This window comes from Embiotoca jacksoni, unplaced genomic scaffold, assembly GCF_022577435.1.
Source record: "Embiotoca jacksoni isolate LCO1_2020_lvr unplaced genomic scaffold, fEmbJac1.0.p SCAF_5, whole genome shotgun sequence".
Lineage (NCBI taxonomy): Eukaryota > Metazoa > Chordata > Actinopteri > Embiotocidae > Embiotoca > Embiotoca jacksoni.
The window spans coordinates 536505-555554 of NW_027185403.1; the positions used below are offsets into that span (position 1 = coordinate 536505).

At 41.2% G+C, this 19050-nt stretch overlaps 1 protein-coding gene across 4 annotated transcripts in view; it reads right to left on the reverse strand.

The window, feature by feature from the left end:
- The window catches only part of ldb2a (LIM domain binding 2a), a 95604-nt gene that overhangs the window by 23576 nt on the left and 52978 nt on the right, over positions 1 to 19050 (reverse strand). For all 4 annotated transcript variants that reach the window (XM_069171145.1, XM_069171146.1, XM_069171144.1 and 1 more), the window contains exon 4: positions 9569 to 9741. In XM_069171145.1, coding sequence (XP_069027246.1) covers positions 9569 to 9741 — 173 coding nt within the window. The remainder of the gene's footprint in view (positions 1 to 9568; positions 9742 to 19050) is intronic.

Genomic DNA, 19050 nt, shown 5'->3' on the forward strand with positions numbered 1-19050 from the left:
GTTCAAGGACTTTGTAGCGAGGAGCGAGCTATTATGCTCCCAATATTTACTCTGCTCGCTTCCCTCATTCAGAGCATCTGTCCTTGGGCCTCTCAACCATCCAGCTATTTCTGAAATGTGAAAATAAATGTAATCTGGAGAGGGGTGTGTTTACACCAGAGACAAAAGAACTTCAGGTCAGAGAGAGTTGCCAATTAGGAGGAGACAGGGAGAGAGAGAGAGGGTGAGACAGAAAGAGACGGAGAGAGAGAGAGAGAGAGAGAGAGAGAGAGAGGGAGGGAGAGAGAGAGAGAGAGAGAGAGAGAGAGAGAGAAACATTGAGGGGAAAAAACATTTTTTCGCCCCCTTTAGCTGAATTCAACGCTTGCCGGGGCCCTCGCGCTTCTCCAGTATTTCGTTGCTGTGACAACCAGGCAAAGAGAGGAGAGAGAGAGAGAGAGAGAGAGAGAGAGAGAGGGGAAGAAGAAGAAGAAGAAGAAAAAAAAAAAAATCAGCTGATTAGTTGGCATGGCAACAGCAAAGATGTAATCCCACCAGACACACTCTAATCAATGCCCCCAGCGCAGATGGTCTCCTGAGGATCAACAAGAAAGAGGCTAGCGGCCATACTGCACTCCCACCCCCACCCTTCCACCCCCCACCCCCACCTCCCCTTCCTCAACCACATCCTCCTCCTCCGCCACCCTCCCTCCCCCCTTCCCACCCACCCACCTCTGTTGGTCACGTGCCAACACACAGTTTAAAAAAAAAATAAAATAAAATAAAGAATAAATAGAAGCTCAACTGCTCCAAAAAAAACCCCCAAAAAACCAACCCTGAATGCAGAGCCGTTTCTCTGCTTGTTTGACTGAAAATGTAGATACTGTACAATGTTCTCACACTTTGTGCAACGGTGCATTTCCTGAGTTATTCAAGCAACGGAGATAACAATACGTACCAACAGAAAAAGTTTAGTTCTACAATCAAAGACCTCACAAAAAATGGTGACTCCTGCTATTCTGATCGGAACAAATATAAAATGTACACAGAAACATATACGACTATTGAATGTGGACAAAAAACACTTCACAACAATGCAACGACAAGTTGGCCTTGATTGTACATTTATATTGTTGTTGATGTTTGAAAAGCAGTGTGAGTAGCGGTAACATATCTTACACCGTTATACAGTGCATCATATCATTTATATGACTACATTATTGCCCTATATCACTGTTGTACTATTATTATTGTATGTTTATATTATATGCTCTATGATGGTATTATTTTCCATTTTTATTGTGTATTTCATCGTATTGTATCATCACTGTATGGTGTGAGTATATTACATATAAACATGCACCATATACTTGAATATATTATCATGTATACTGTATTTATTCCTCCCTATTTACACCTATTGTTTGCTGAGTTCTCATGTACATTATTTTGCTTACTTTTTCAATATGTATTTTTTATTTATCTGATTCAAATAGTTCTTACTTCTTGGTCTCAGTGCTGCGGTGAATTTCAGCCTCAAAGTTTTACCTTTTAAATGCTGAAGGAGAAACTCGCGGTTGTAATTTGGTCCAGGTTACCATTTCGGAATATTAACTCTCCCTTTCAGTGACTGACGCAATTCAGCGCCGATACAGTGGTTTTACGTGCGTGGTCTGATAATGGGCTCGTCTGAGCTAGATAAGTGTGGGTTAGTCTAAAGCCATGTTTGGGAATAATCTGTGGTGTTTAATGGACAATGGATGTGGTCTTTATTGTATTTATTTAGTCTAATTCCAACAGCAGCGTGTCCAACAGCTGACCAGAGAAGTCAGAGAGAAAGAAAGGATGCATCATGACACCCAAAAATCGACACCTTCCGAAGAACTGGAACTGTTGCTGTAAAAATGTGTTAAATTTAGATGTTTTTAGTTTTCAAATCAACTGCACTGCGCTTTTATTCGGATGAGAAGAGTCCCTTACTCCCCCCTCCCTTCCAAACAAACATTTAAACATCAACTGTATTAACTGAAAAATGCATTGTCACCAAGTTTAACACGGATTTTCTTTGCAAGTTGACATTTGAAAGATCTACATAGGGCAGCAACAGGATTTTGATGAGTTTTAGAGTATATTGAAAGAACCCTTAAAACGACAGACGTTCATTGTGTTTCAAAGAAATGTGCTCTTAAAATGAAAAAAAAACATGAAACCTCACATTTGCATGCAGGAATATTTTACGCTTCCTACATTGTGATTGTCACTGACCTGCATGGTTCTCGTGCAATGTTCAATTACAAGTAAGAATGTTGTAATCAATCGACTGGTACTAGTAAAAAAAAATAAAAAATAAAAAAATACATATAACTTTAACTTTGGTGTTTTTCTCGTCCTCCTTTGAAATGAAATGCTTCACTGTCATTATGTGGTGTTTGAGTTTTCTGCCCTCTGGGCTGCTGAAACCTATTAAAAAAAAACCAAATATTTAGGCATGTATGAGGAACACAAGTAATTCATTGCATCATTCCTGAAACTGTGCGTTTTTGTAGATTTATGTTATTTACCCACAAGGGGTGAGATAACTTGAATTCTGTTTACTAGTGAGCCACTGTCTTCTGATGCTTTCCAGGTGCTGTAGCCTACAGTGAAACAACAATGCACTATTGATTCCTTTTTCCATAGTGCCAACTGTGTCCTCAGCATTGCCTCCGCTATTGCTCTTATTTGGCTCTGCAAGCTTTCTGCTTCTCTGTAACTGATAAATAAAATCGGTAAACTGCCTAAATAAGAACCAGAATAAGCACCGCATTAATTGCCAAGTGCAATAAATGTGCAGGAATCTGTCTTAGTGGCACTGGTGCAGAGACACTATATTAACCAGAAATGCAGCCGAGGCAGCCTTTTTCTTTTCTTTTTTCTTTTCTTCATAGAAGCCAGAGGAGATTCAATCATACAAAGCTATTTATTTCTCCATAGTGAGACTCAATTGGTTGAAATCTAATATTTCACACAATGGCTGTAACCAATATTTTTTAAAAGCTAAATAGTGTTCCCTTATGAAAACTAAAAGGAGGAAAATCCCCTTGAATTAAAAAGTGGTCCATTAAATGGTACAGCCCCTCACAGAGAGTCCCCATTGATTTAAGAGCAGGGTCATAAATCTTCCACACAACGGGGCTGAGATCAGGGGATCTCTGCCTCAAAAGAGCAAGAAAGAATAACAGCGTCCCACTGCTGAGACACTATTCAATACTGTACCTGACAATCAATTAACAACAGAGGAGATGAAGGTCATTAAATCGATTATTATGAGCATTCATGGCTACTTCTGCTGAATATAAACAGGAGCAGAGTTGACTAAACATGCTGCAATTATAGCAACAAGCTGCTGACACTGTAACTCAACGTGTGTGTAGTAGTAAGTACAGAGGAGCTCGATGCTACTGAGGTTATAGTACATGCTATTATAATGATTAACGTACATATGATTTTAAGTGTGTTTCTTTACATATATGTTGAGTTTGGAGCTGAAATTGATAAGTCCATCGTTAAAAAAACCCCCAAAAAAACAATCAATTACTTCAGGAAAGTTTTCCAAAACTCATCAGCTGCAGATTAATATCTGCTACAATTCCGTCTTTTCTACGATAGTTACACGTGTATATTTTTGTGTTTTGACGTTTTATAGAACACATGATTGATCAATTAATTGATAATGAAAACTATCATTAGTTGCGGCCCCAAAGCAGAACATATTACAGTGAGTGTTCACTGTAAGATAATTGAACACGTTCTGCCAACATGACAATCACCTCACAGCTCAAATGAACTTTTAAATCAATAAAACTTCAAACCCAAGAATAGTCTGTCATTGGGACGTCTCAGTGGCCTCGCTACTCAGAGGCAGCTGCAGTGCTGCCAGTTCGACTGCAGCCTTTGTTGCGATGTCCGCCGTTTCTATCTCTTCCCACATTTTCCCCCATTTCTTCTGTCTTCTGCCAAAAAAAAAGCTTAAAGCGTGTGTATTCTCATGCGCACCCGTCAGACATGTCAGGCAAATGAGATCTAATGAAAAAAATAAATCAGTCAACATATGTCATAAGATACCAAATGCAATACAAATTCAGATGACGAGAAGTAGGTGGAGGCAACACAGAAATAAGAAATAAGAAAAAAGAAAAGTCTCCTGTCATAACATAATCATAACAATATACACCGGTGATACAAGCGGGGTGAAATAAAACTGATACAGGGTCATATCAAGTTACACTATTGAAATAAATGTCAACAGTTATAGTCAACTCTGACGAGGCAGATGCTCCGCCCACCTCTGAGCCCGCTTCTGTCGGAGGTTTCTTCCTGTTTTCCCTCCGAGCGTATATTTGGGAATTGTTGAATTGTTGGGTTTTCTCTGTATAATGCTGTAAAGTTCTGCTGTAAGGACTTTAATGTGTTAAGTGCCATGAAATAACCTGCGTTATTAAAATTGAATTGAATTGAATTGAATTGAGACATACGTTGAAATTGAGGTTGTCTTGTGGTGTTTTAAATAGGACTATAAACTAGTAAAGGTTTTACATGAATATAATCTAACATGTACAGTCCTAACAGAAGTATGGTAGAGACTGGTGACCACATTCCAAGCAAAGCACAGATTGCTGTTAACACATCCACTAGTCAATTTCTCCCCCACCCCCTCCCAACCCATAAAAAAAAAAAAAAAAAAAAAAAACCCACCCAGGGGAATCAAATTCACTTGAGCTGAGATCACTGTGTCATGAACTCGCCTTTTGCTCTTTGCTCACCTCCCAGCATGCACAAACCCCCAGCTGGGCACCGGTAACAAGGGCCGTGCCCTCCGAGCTAACACACGCTGCTCGGGGGAAGCAAGGCCTGCTGGGTAGCGAATAGAGGTGCCGCGGGTACCGAGGGAGGGAGGGGAGCTGCGAGGTTGGGAACTTTTGGTCAAATTGGCACCCCGCGTCACCTTGTCAACACCCCGCCGCACACATTGTCCACCAGCCACCTGGAGGACACCGTCCACTTCTCCGTTAGCTCCGCCCATTCGTTAGTCTGCACCCGGCCGAATTAGCAACGGCACGAAGATGGAGCGCCTTCAAAATCTGCCGCCCGATTCTCACCATTAAAAAATGACACTCAATTATTAAGCAGTGTCTTATCAATGTAATTGCACCGCTGCAGTCGGGGAACATTCGTTATGATGCTTAACGACACGTTTAACATTACCGACAAGTCTTGTGTTTGGGTTTTCAAAACGAGTGTAAGAAATAAGCACCGCACATCAAACACATCGTATCAAAAAGATGCGGATAATTACGCTGTAACGTCTCAACGGAGGTCGATGACATGACAGCTTCTGTCTTTTTTTTTTTTTTTTTTTCATGGTAACACTAAACACTTTCTGGAACAGGTGATTTCAAGATGCACAACAGTCAGAGACTGAGAAAACAACGAGCAGTTTCTGATACATACTGCAAAATATCTACATGAAGAAACCATATCACTGACTTATTGTATTTGAGAGTAAAAGCCTATTTAGGACACTTAAAATGTTGATAATAACGCATCACTGCAAAAGGACAGGTGTACCTGCTCGGTGCAAGCAAGTTTCCCCGAGTAATTCCACGACTGGACTTTTGTTTTGTTCTTTCAAATCATTTTTGGCTAACCTGGGAGTTCGTTACCTGGATTCACCGGAGGCTCAGAAACCACTAATGTCACCGGTTTGAGTTTAAACAGGGAAATGTGTTTGCATGTCTTTCCTCAAGTTCTTTCTGTTTTCATGTCCTTTCCGCAATAAAAGACACGGAATACACGAAATCCCTCTCGGACCGTCTCACCGAGGTCTGCGTCTGTCTTCGTCTTTCGCGACATCCGCGGCGTTTCCCCGACCTCGCCAATTAACCGCGTGACTACAGTGCTGTGATTACTGACTGGAAAACTTGGCCAAAACCACAAAAACAAGACAAGTGGTCATAAAACCAGCATTATTCTTTAAATATGGTCACAATTGGGAATCTTTTTTTTTAAAAGATAAATAGAGAGAGAGAGAGAGAGAGAGGAAGTGAAGAAGAGAGAGACAGGATGATACATGCAGAAAGAGAGGGAGAGAGAGAGAGGGAGGGGGCGAGCAAGAGAGCGAGTTGGGAGCTGGGGATGATTTCTCTAGGGATGAAGGATGCGGGTGTGTGTGTGTGTGTGTGCGTGTGTGTGTGGGTGTGTGTGTGTGTGTGTGTGTGTGTGTGTGTGTGTGTGCCTGTCTGTGTGTTAAGGGTGCGGGGGTGGGGGGGTGGTGGTGAGAGAGAGAGAGAGAGAGAGAGAGAGAGAGAGAGAGAGAGAGCGGTGGAGTAGAGAGCGAGGGGAGAAATGAGCGAGCCAGCAAGTCAGGGAGTAGGATGAGCGAGGGGGGGAGGGAGGAGGGGAGGGGGAGGTAGAGAGGTGGTGGAGGAGGGGGTGGGGGGGGTGGAGGGGGAAGGTTGAGGAAAAGCAAGGCGAGGCAGAGCTGATTGAGATTCGGGCCTCCAGAGCTGCAGGCTCGCTGCTGCTGCTGCTGGGAGCTCAGGGAGAACACGCTCGGTTATTGGAATTTTTTTTTTTTTTTTTTTCTAATGAATTAATTCTTCTCATCCAATTTAGGTGAAGATGAAAAGAGAGCAGCGCTGCGAGCATCAAATTTAGCTTTTTTGTTGACCGGGCCTGAGCCGTTCTGTGCGGTTAATATCGGACACTTGTAATATATTAAGTTTTTTTTTTTTTTTTTTTTAGGGGTGGGGGCGGTTGTTGTTTTTTTGTTCTCCCTTTTGAGAAGCCTTGTTTACAACACCACGAGACATAAAAAGACATTTCCTGTGCGTGTTATTGGGGATGTTTCATACTCATTTACTAATATGATAACACAAAGAGCCCACCTCGACCAACACCCAACCCCCACCCACCCACCCCCCCCACCCACCCACCCAACCAACCAACCAACCGATCGTCCGACCAACCGCTGCGTGAAAACAAAATCATCTCCCCTTCAAATATACAGAAACACTGACATAACCTCGTGTAGCCCCTCGATGCAAACTCATGTAGGCAGCCATGCGTGAAAATATACTCCGACATAAACATACACTCACACGCGGTAAACACCTGCCACATCTGAATATAAATAGAATAAGGTCCCGCACTACACCGCTCAGAAACTTTCCCAAGATCACATAACAGCAGAGACGCAGTGAAATAAAGGAAAAAGAAAACTTTGCCGAGCTCCAACTCCGCGTGCTTTTGCGTTAACCGTCTGCGGCCATTTTAACCGAACGTCCCGGTCCTTTCTGCGCCTCTTAAACACAAATATATGTCTGATGAGTCATCTCGAAATCAGGGCGTGTACATCGTTTTTGTCCACTCCAATGTGGTTTGTGGTGACAAGTTAATTCACGTTTATAAAACTGAACTTAATCTGCAAAGAATTAAACGTCATCTGCAAAGAATTCAGGGTCTAATATATATAAACTTCTCTCCAAAGCAGGGCGAAGAAAGTGTGGGAGTTTCAATTCAGCCCAATTAAATCTCAAGGGCTGAATTTAAAACACTTTAGCGTCGATACCGGTTCACGTACTGCGCTTCGATTGGAAACACGCCGATATTTGGTAAACATCGAAACTCTCGACGTCTGATTGACTGGGAGATACCATCGTATCTTAAATAAACATCGTAGCAACACATGTTCAAATAACTGGAGGAATTGTGTCTTGCTTGTATCTTGCAGAGTATACAGCAAGACCTCCGAGGTACCAGTAGAATGAAAACAGCTGTCCCATGGGCTTAAATATTGGTATCTATATTTGATTAAAATGTCAAGTGTTGTCTGGGCTCTATTGTTAATCCCTTCACATCTATCTCAAATCATTTGGTCTCTGATTCAGCTTCAAAAAAAAAATCTTAAATAGAAAAAAAGATATTGGCCAGCTGGAAAAATTCATTTCAATTTGTTGTTTTTTTTTTTTTAGGAGTTTTCACAATTCAACTCAGGAATCTAAAAGCAAGACAGGAAAAGGCAAATCACTGCCCTATTATGAAGAAATATTACACCTCATACCAAGAGATTTTTAAATTGATTTAATTTGAACTGAAAAATAAAAATAAATGTCAGCCCAATGGCACAATTTGCTTATTTCATTTTAGAAAATACGATTTTGGATTTCAGTTACTGACAAAATTACTAACTAAAATTATTATTTTTTATTTCTCTCTCTTCACTGTGATGTTTTCTTTTATTCAGTTTTTAGCCTCATAGCCCTTGGCAGGTCAGCCAAAAAGTTTAATTTCAGACTCTGCACACTACGCGCACACGCGCACACACACACACACACACACACACACACACACACACACACACACACACACACCAAAGAGTGAGTGCATACTGTCAAGTCCTGAAAACAAGAGGGCGTATAGCTGTTTAATGTCAGAACAATCCGGTCTGGTGCTTCAGCTCAGGGTTCATGGTACAGGGAACATGGAATCCCTTTAGCTCGGCTGCTCGGCGCTGACAAGGTATCTGGCCTCAGCTTCATTTAGACAGTCAGCAGAAGAACACTAAGAGTCAGCGAGCCATCTGGATCAGACTGTGGTGAAGGAGATATTCACTCCAGCTCACGGGGGGATTCTCTCCCCCAAAGACAAAAGCAGATGAGCTCAGCTTTAGCGCTTTTCAGAAGACCTCGGTGTCAGGTCCGGATTATTTCACCTGCGCAATTTGTGTTTCCTCTGCTTTCCCTGCTTCTGTCTGCGCGTCACTTATACAGCAAACTAAACCTTCAAAGATCTTATTCATGTCCCCCTGGCACAGCATTTGGAACACCTGTGGGCTTTAAGAATCAGTCGACATCTTTAACACGAGAAATGCCAGTGGATTTTGAGGTCTTGGAGAAGGCCAAAACGCTGATAAGTGAGGAGAGAGTAAATATGAGTGTGAGTGTGACATTTCTTCACATGAATTCCACAATCCAACTAACACGGCTTGGTGCAGGTACACTATTTAGCCTCAGGAAATACATGTAGGGTGCCAGCTGATATATTATAAATTCCAACAAAATAGTCAGCATGATTGAAGTTACTGGTTTTGTGAAATGAAATCTTAAAATATAATATTTCACATTTGAACCCATCCCCTTCCTAATGAAAATAATGCCTGTTGTTATGAAAAAAAAAAAAAGATTGATAGTAGAATAAAGTACGAATAATTTACTAACTAAAAAAAAAAATAGTTTTTTTTGTTGATTTAGTCTTTAAATTTAACTAAATTGTTGCGCAATCTTGCAACTTTTCGTTCAGAAATCAGATATAGACATTTAAAATCAAACTGAGCAGCATTTTATAATTCACTCCGAGAAAAATTCCCACCTCGCCCAGATATGACTTTAAATCCCAATGTCAGCATGAAAGAGGGGAAAAAAAAAAAAAAAAAGGAATCAAAGGGTGCAAATGGATTTGATCTTTAACCAGTTAAACACTTCACCAGGGCCATTATCATAGCCTGTGATCAATTATTCATGGTGGGAGAAGCTCAGGGGTCAGGTGTTACCTTTGTAAACATTGGCTTCCCGTGCTGGGTGACCATGGTGCACTGATCACAGTCCAGGGTGATGCAGGAGTTGTGGAAGGACTCCTTGGAGTGTTTGAGGATGTAGTGGAGCTCGGTGACCCCTCCCTCAAACACCGTGCTGAAATAACGGGGGATCAACGTCCGGCCGATCGCTGCGGGGAGACAAAGGAGAGGACAGAGCTGCTAAATATAGAAAGGAGCCCCAACGTGGAAATGATGTGGAGAGAAGATAGTGGCAGCGTAGAATACAGGCAGTGCTGCAATTGCTATTAGGTCGATTACTCCGACTAATTGTACAGTTTTAAGGCTACGACTGCTCCAGTGGTATGACTACAATTATCAACTGTTTAATTGCAGGCAGATACTAGCAACTACCATTTAGGTCTGTTTACTTCCTTTACTATTTTTTTTTTTTTTTTTTTTTTGCACCTAGTGCTGATCCAAGGTGTGAGCTTCAGTACAAAATACCAGAATAAAATTGTTTTCCAAACATTAAAGAAAAGATTTGACCTTTTTTGTTTTCGTGCCATGAGGTGGATGAGAGGATTGATGCCTCTCTGAAGGGTGTCAAGTTAAGGACTGAGCTGGAGCAGAGACACAATTACATTCGCTTAACAAAAATATTAGAAACTGTGAGCAAATTTCTTCTGGTCTCGAACCACAAATTAACATACTGTTTTTACTTAACACCTCGGTTTGTATACAGAATAAACAAAGGCGATACAGTGTGTAAATTAATGAACTTCAAAGGGGATTAATAGAAAGACGTAACTATTTTTGAACCGAGGACAGAGCCAGGCTTGCTAATCATCTCCTGGCTCAGCACACATACAGAAATCACAGTGGTACCTGTCTTCTCACCTGACTTTTAGAAAGAATGTAAAAAAAAAAAAGGTCTTTCATAAAATGGTGAACTATTCCTTTAATTTGAGGACTATGAACATGTTTTTCGACAAATTTGTTTTTGTTTTTTCAATTTAACCCCCCCCAAAAAACGTCATGTTTTCTTAACACAAGCAGCCATCCAAAAATGTTGCCTTAAAATACATGCTTATTATTTTTAATCAAATATGTCTGATACCAGCTCTTTGAACCTGAGACATATCAATAATCTTTTGACAGACGCATCGTGATTGGTACTAAAACGTTATACGGTTCGGTACAATGGCCAGTGCTAAAATCACAGTCAGTTTTGTTGCACCAAATTCAGTTCTACTGATACTTAAGGTATGTTGTTGTATTTATTAAACGATATGGCACAGATAGCAAATTATCCAATTATAAATTAGATATCGTACTGGACATTCAACAAATATAAGGAAAATATTGAATTAAATTAACGATAATACAAACGAAACCTTACGGAGACTTCGATCCAAACTGTCACGTTAAGCAATGTAAGCCATAATATCAAAGAAACTGTTTAATAAGGGCATCTGCTTCAGATTCATTAATCAAGATAAACATCTTATTGGCTATAAAATGCTCTTAGAAGGAAGCAGAAACTGATCAGATGTTCATGAGTGAAATGATAAAATATTTGAGAGCAAAAAAAAAAAAATTCCATTTTACCGCATTACCCCCTTTTAAATCATATAAATTCAACCTAAAAACACAGATAATTAAGTCGGCTGCCTATTGGTTTGACTTTAACCTCTTTACTCATTACAGCTGGTTTCTTGTAATTCTAAAGTGTAGGTGAAGTCTCAGCTTTTTACCCTTTTGAAGTAGCTGGATGAGCAACTTCAAACACGGGGTCAAAACTGGACAGCGTATGAAAAGCTAGAGGGCTTTTAATTTGAAACTAGGGCTTTTGGTTTGAAATATTTAAAGGAAGTCAGGGCATTTGGCCAACAAATGGTCTAACTTTATCACTTAGTCACTCACTCTTTCCCTCAGTGACAGATATTCACGTTTATAAGGCTGGCCCTGCTCATATTCAAAATACAGAGCATGCAGTTTTTCCTTTGCAGTCTCATTAAAAGCTGGAAAGCCCTTTATTGACTCTGAACAATAATCCTACACACATCATTTACAATTGTTAGCAGTGCTGTAGCAATTATGAGAATTCTGAATGAACTCGCTCTTATATGCTATCGAGCAGCTGCCGTCCTGCTGATTGTGGTCAATTTATGAATCAGGACTCTCAATGCAACAGGCACATTATAGATTTACAGAAACTATTGGATTGCCCTGAAACGTATCGATTCACTGTGGCTGGCCTCTGGATTGCTATTCACCCTCCAAGAAATGCACAAATCCTTTATTCTTGGATTGAGTCTGATGTTTGTATTTTCGATAAAGGTATGTATAGCGGTAAATTTAAATCCTCAAACACATTTGAAGATGAAACATTTCTTGAAACAACAGACAATATCATAATTTAGACTTCTCGGGCCACTTCTTCCAAGATATGGAACTTCATATAATACAGTGAGTTTCGAATATTTCTCATATGAGTGAGACTGCACAGGGAAGAGTATTTTCACAGTTTTTATTTTAGAATAATAAGATAGTTTGGTATTAAACTGAATTATTAAGATGGACAACTTCTGCAGTGCAAACTTTCTGCAGAAGCCTAAAAAGACAATGAACAGGCTGCATGATGAAAACTGGAGGAGGAGTCAGGGAAGGAGAAAGTGTCTTCAGTGTTTTATAGCCCTCAGGCTTTGTCTGGTTTCTATCTCCACTGTGTTAACTGGCTTCAAGGAGAAGAATGGATGATACAGTGTGTGAGGCTTACATTTCTCATTACATTATGGATGCACTGTGAAGGCATGCAAGATACAGATTGCTGAACACTTGGACATATTTTGCAGTATGCAATCGTGTCCCCAACTGTCCTTCATTCTCAGCTTTTAACCTAAAATATGAACAGTGTAATTTGTTAATAGGTTACTGTTTGAAATTTCACAGGAGATTCCTCACCAAGGGTTTTAAAACCATCTTTGACAAATCAAAGAAGCGTTCAAAGAAGACTTCTTTAGCCTGTCATTATCATCCAACTGAGGTGATCTGATCACAAGTGGCCAGCTTAAAGTACATGAGTGGACACATGGCATTATCATGCCTCTCCACATTTGTACCAAGTGACCACTTGTGATCGGACCTCACTGCCCCGCTCTATATGCAAATGAAGCCATACATCGCATAACTATACGAGTAAATGAGCACATGAACACGTATAGAAATTGAAGCAACAGGCATTTAAGAAAAATCTCACTGGAGCCTTGTTTCAATGCGCTATACATGATATATGTCATGTTTGTACATGTTTAAACACAGTTTAGTAAGTTTGTCATTTATAACCTGAACCATCAGGACCCAATCAGTTCAGGTCAGATTATTTAACTATTCAAGCGGATCGGACTATGCGCTGCAGTAGATAAATGAACTGAATAAAGAGGCAGCAGCCGAGATAAACTTAAGGAAAAAAAGATAAACCCAGAGAGACCTTTGGTGAAACAAACGTCACATACAGCTTGTGTTTTTAATCACTAAAAAGCTGCTTTATAACCGCGAGTTTGCAGGTAAATCTTTCTATTTATGTACAATTCAGCTGTTCTTGGCAGAGTCGTGCAGGTCATATCCTCTATGTGGCCTCTCTAATAAATATATGAACCAATATGATTACTCAGAACAGTTGTTGATCCAGTAATCTAATAAACTAAGTCTCCAATAAACGAATCGTTTCACCTCTAAGAAAAGCACGATTACGGTCAATACTTTATTGCACGATTTGTTAAAATGGGTGTTTTTGCTGTGTGTGGTAACAGCTTGGAAAATAACATTGCCAGAAGAAACTGAAAAATGAGATATTAATGCATAGGATTTACTCTGAATATAAAACAGGATTGTCTTCAATGCACAACTTAATATGTAGATCAGGCATTGTGCACACCATCAAAAGAGAGCAGCTGCTTCAAACAGCTTTCACTTTCACATAGGACAAAAATTGCAGCCTCTTATGGTAACTGCAGAGCTCAATATTGCAGTTTCAGTTACTTGTTGAGCAGCTGTGCAGAGCCAATCTGCAGAACGAGTCATAGCATCTCCAGCACCACGTCTTGGTGACACATTCCTCCTTAAAGAGCCTGCTTTTCGAGCTTTTATTGTTCTGGCTATAGGGTTTTTGCTCAACACTGATACGCCCTGTTTCACACTCCTGTTCACGTATGCGCCTGAGAGCTGTTCTTCAACCACATGCTTCACTCAAACATCACTGGAAAGTCCCACTTCAGCAACTTGACTTGCACAAGGGCAGGGCCATTAGGCACTGGGAGGAAAGTCACTTAAACGGACGGGGGAATCTGAACCAGCAACTGTTGTATCTTGGAACAATTCTTAGTTTCAGGTGATTATACACTAATGAAAACATATAAATCAATATTATATTCAATTTCTGCAAATAATCCCCCAAAAAACTGCACCCTTAATTCCCCCTCTTCCAACAACCCCAACTGAGTTTAATTATATTCAATCTTTTTGTAAATGTAAAGATTTTGCTTAAGTGCCTCATCATCTTGCAGACCATCAAAACAGGGGATCAGAATACACCTTCGCTACACTGATAATAGAGTAGAATAGTAAAATAGAGTAGAGTACCAATTTTCCTTCGTTCCTGCAAAGGTATATATGAGCTATGCTGATGACACCTGAAAAGAGTATTGACTTGAAATATTATACAAGTACAGGAACCGGTGTGGATATTAAAATATGATCCAGTAGATTTAGTTTGAAGAACTATGCCAAAAAGGTTTCTAATGCTATGACACAAGATTTTCCCACTCTTAAAATCATTGGTTTCCACTGGCAATCAACTCACATTATCACCACCACATGTTTTCATTATATATATTTTTTGTGGCAATGACCATGAGGTAAACAGTAGAAATACAGCATGCAAATTACAAATTATATCTAACAGGAATGAGCTGCCAACGCAGCGTATTGCCGAATGATGCTGCATTTCATTCAGCAAATTTGAGCCCGTTTCCTCCTTTTTTTGTTGTTTTCTTTTTTTTTTTTTTTTTTTTTTGGCAGGGACCTTCTGCAATGGCATCCCACTGCGTCATCGCAATGGCCTCATTCAAATGAATGATGGGGCTGCGTTGTTTTATGCAGCGCTGAATGTCAGCCTGAATGCTGCCTAAATCAGTGATTCCCAACCAGGGGGTACTTGTACCCGCGGGAGCACTTTTGCAGTTACTGGGGAGGGGGAAGTGGGAGGGTGGTGGGGGTTTGGAGGGGGGGTGGGGGGTTGTAGAGAAGCTCGGCTAATTTGAAAGAATGACTACGATTTGGTTAAAAAAAGATATAGTCAGAAATACGCGTTCAGGAGAATAAGGAGGACTCAGTGAGGCTGATCTTTAATGAATTTATTATAGCAATCACCGATGCATTTGGATCACAAGGGTATGTGAGCTCATTTTATGGTGTATGTAAGATTAAAAAAAAAAAAAAAAAAAAAGCTTGAAAAACGCTGTTACTCGTCCTTAAAACACCATTACTAAATATGTTTTTTTCTTGCTTTGTTTTCTGTTTCGCGTCGTTGGTTTTAACTGGGAATCAACTCTCTAATCCCAGCAAGTGTTATTGACCTGCTCTACCCAGACTATTAAATAACAGCAAAAACAAAACAGCCACAAACCCTGAATTTGGGATTATAAAAAAGGCGAGCATGTCGGGATTTCCTTTAGCCTCTCGTTTCCTCGCCTAGTGGAACAAGTCTCTCTGTTCCTCTGCATTTTTCCTGCCCGTCAAATCTCCATCATTAGAGCAACACTCGGGGAAAAAAAAAAAAAAAAAAAGAAAGAAAGAAGAAAAAAAAAAAAATCGGGACAGCCACATTATCCAGCAGCACATGGCCTCTGATTTCAAGCAGAAATAATCCATCTTATAGTCAACACTCTGTTGGCTAGAATTATGCTCTTTCTCCCCTTCACCCCCCCCCAGGGTGGGTGGGTGGCCTAGGAGGAGGTGTGTGTGTGTGGGGGGGGAGGAGGGATGGAGAAGGGGAGTGGGGGGGGGTGGGGGTGGAGGTGGGGTGAAGCATGGGAATAAAACTTCATTTAGAAGTGAAAGGTCCCCAAAGACAGTGGCTCGAGAGGCTCTTGAGGTCAGACCTGGATGGGAGAGTCTAAAAACGACGGGGGGGGAGGGGGGGGGGAGAAACTGAGGGAGATGAGGAGGATGATGTTGGCGGTCGGGTGTGTGTGTGTGTGGGGGGGGGGGGACTGGGGGAGGGTGTACCCGTGACTGGCATGTTTTTCAAATTCGATAAAGTCAGGCATGACTAAATAACACATAAAATGTTTGGCATCGTGAGCAGCGGCTGAGGGGAAGAGGAGGGAGGGGAGGGAGGGAGGGAGGGGGGGAGGGGAGGGGAGGAGAGGGGGGAGCTGCGGGGTCCGCTCGGCGTGGATGACTGTGTAAATGATGCTCTCTCGTTTTCTCTCTTTCTATCACTGCACCCTCTCTCGCTCGCCCCCCCCCTCTCTCTCTCTCTCTCACTCTCTCTCTGTATCTCCCTCCCTCCTTCACTCCCTCCCTCCCTCCCTCCCTCGCTCGCTCGGTCTCTACCACGGTTGAAAAACAAAGTACGTCTAGGAGTGGAGCTGACTGCTAATGCGGAGGAGCTCTGAGGAGACGAGGGAGAGAGGGGGGGGGGGGCGGAGGGGGCGGAGGAGGAGGTGGTGGTGGGGAAAAAATGAGCGGGGGATGAAAGAGAGAGAGAGAGGGAGAGGGAGAGAGAGAGAGAGAGAGAAACAGTGAAGAAACTAGGGGGGAAGATGGAAAAAAAAATAAGTGCTTGTCAATGAGGGAAAGAAGACTCACTGAGGGATAATAGGAGGGAGACAGGGTGAGACGGGGAGATAGAGGGAGACGGGGAGGGCGGGGGGTGGAGGGGGTGATTGGGGTGTGCTCAGGTGATATGCAGATCTGCTTCTTTGCCCATCTCACCAAACCATGCAGGAGTTTTGGTTGCGTGTTCTCAACCAAAACTGTCCTAATAAAACCCAGTGTGCGTAGCCCGGGGTGACAGAGTGATAGATAAGCATGTAATGGTAGCCGTGCTAGCAAGTCTTGGATCATTTCAAGCACAGTAGTCTTTCACTTCAGATAGTTTTTCTATGGGCTGAGGTTCAAATATTTTCTAGGCTCCCCAAACTCAATATTTACATCGAAGACAAACACTCGAGCTGAGCTGCTGCGAGTCAACAAACGTCAGTGTCGAAGTCAGAGGTTCTTTTAAAAGGACATTTGAATCTTTTTACAGTTTAATTTCCCTTTTTTTTTTTTTTTTTTTTGTAATGTACTTTTCTATCGTTCAGAGACAGAAGCAGAAATGAGAGCCCAAAAAAACAAAATGTCAGAAATGGTCATTTATAGCTTTAACACTAGTCCCTTTTTTTTTTTTTTTTAAACTAAGCCACCAAATATGGACCCGTGAATGCAAAATATTGTCCCGTAGTCTGCAGGTAAGGTACATTTCTCAGGTGACATGTTCCAATTAGGGTTGCAAAAAAAAGATGTATTTTCATTATCAGTTACTGTGTGATGTTATTTTTCTGATATAATGAAAACTTAAAAAAAAAAAAAAAAATAGTCAGCAAATATCCATCATGAAGCAAGTTCCCAGAATATTATTGGAGTTTTGAATATTAGTTGGATAACATAGTTATTCTAAATATGCTAAAACATCAAACAAAACCATTACGTTCATCAATAATCCGGGTGATCATCAGTTGCAATACTACAAGAGGTCAATGCGCCTTAATGCTCGCTAACTCCCATTTCGATTTATGCGAAACAGAAAACATTTGAGAAACTGGAGGTTTAGCACATTTTTGCAGAGACTTTTGTTACCACACAGCAAGCAGAAAATGATTTCAACTTCGACTCAATAAAAAAAAAAAAAAACCAAATATGGTAGTCAGATAATGGAAGGGAAATCTCAGCTTGCATTCGCTGCCAGCTTCATGTTGAAAATTCGATTACTTATCGTTTTAATAGGCAGACAGATTTTACACTCACCAGCAGAGCACCAGCCTAACAAACATCACACAAATTACTGCTATTTGGCGATCTTATTTGTTTTGTTTTTTTTCTTCCTCTTCACCTCACCCTATTTCTCTCTCTCTCTCTATCTCTCGCTCTCTCTCTCCGTCTCCTTCATGGGTTTTTCTTTTTCCTGAACTGTGCTGATTGGCCCGTCTTCAGTCGCGGGGCACTCCAGAGATACAGATTAGCTGGCACTTGTTTGGGCGAACACGACAAGCAGCATATGTCTCTCAAGTAATGTGTACCCAAACATGCAATTTACAAATAATTAACGTGGTGTTAATTAGTCACATTAATTCATGCCACTTTGTTGGGATTGTTTCCCCCCGTTGGTCCCCAGGACTCCTGCCAGCACCATCAGCCAGCGAGACAGCGATTTCGCTGCTCCAAAGTGAGAGCGGGGCGTCAGAAGAAAGAAAGGCCACTGGCTGGCGTACGCGCACGCACACGCACACGCACACGCACACACACACACACACACACACACAGATACAGACACACATTTAACCATACGTGCAGAGTCATATCCATCTCGCCTTTATGGACACACGCAGACCCACGGCAAAGTAAGTTCCTAAAAACATCTGGTCCCTACTTAGCAAACGTTACTGGAACAGGAGCAAACAGAACATTTGTTGGGGACGATTTTCTGCTGCGGATTAATACACATTTGAGTAATTTCCAGCAGCAGGAAAGCGCGTGTGGAATTGAGACACAAATAAAGTGTATGGGTTCATGGTTTCTGAAGAAACGTGACCCCCCCCAGTACAACAATGTGGTTCAGTGACGTGGATTTAAATGTTGGGGTTTTTTTTTGGATAACAATGGAGTTGTACGGCACAAACAAATAAGATATATCAGGTTTTGGCAGTGTATTGTTCTTTTTGAGGGATATGTTGACATTAAGAAATATCCAGGGTATCACCAGTCGAACGTGTAAGTCTGTTGCAGTTCGGTGTAGAAGTGGTTTATTGGCATTTCCAGTTTCAGTACAGACACCAAAACGTTTTGGACACATCGCTGTCATGACTGGAATTAAGTTTTTCCAATAGCAAATTGCTTTTTAAAGAAACAACCAAGAGCCAAAGTTCCAAAATCTTAAACAGCCACGGAAGATCTTGGACTAAATAAAGTATAAGTACATTTCTTTTCTTTTTTTTCCATAGAAAAATTAAACCAGGTGCCAAACCTGACCATGCCAACATTCAGCGCAAAGATTTCCCTGTCCTCAAAAATGACCTCAAAAAGGTACGACACACAACCCCGCTGTTTGTATGTGTGCAAATACTCAAAGTTGAAGTAGATAAACGGTGTTGTAGTTTCACACTGCTTTTGTATTTATCTTACACTGCGTGTACTGTACGTGCTTGTCAGTGGATTTATAGTCTGCACTGTAT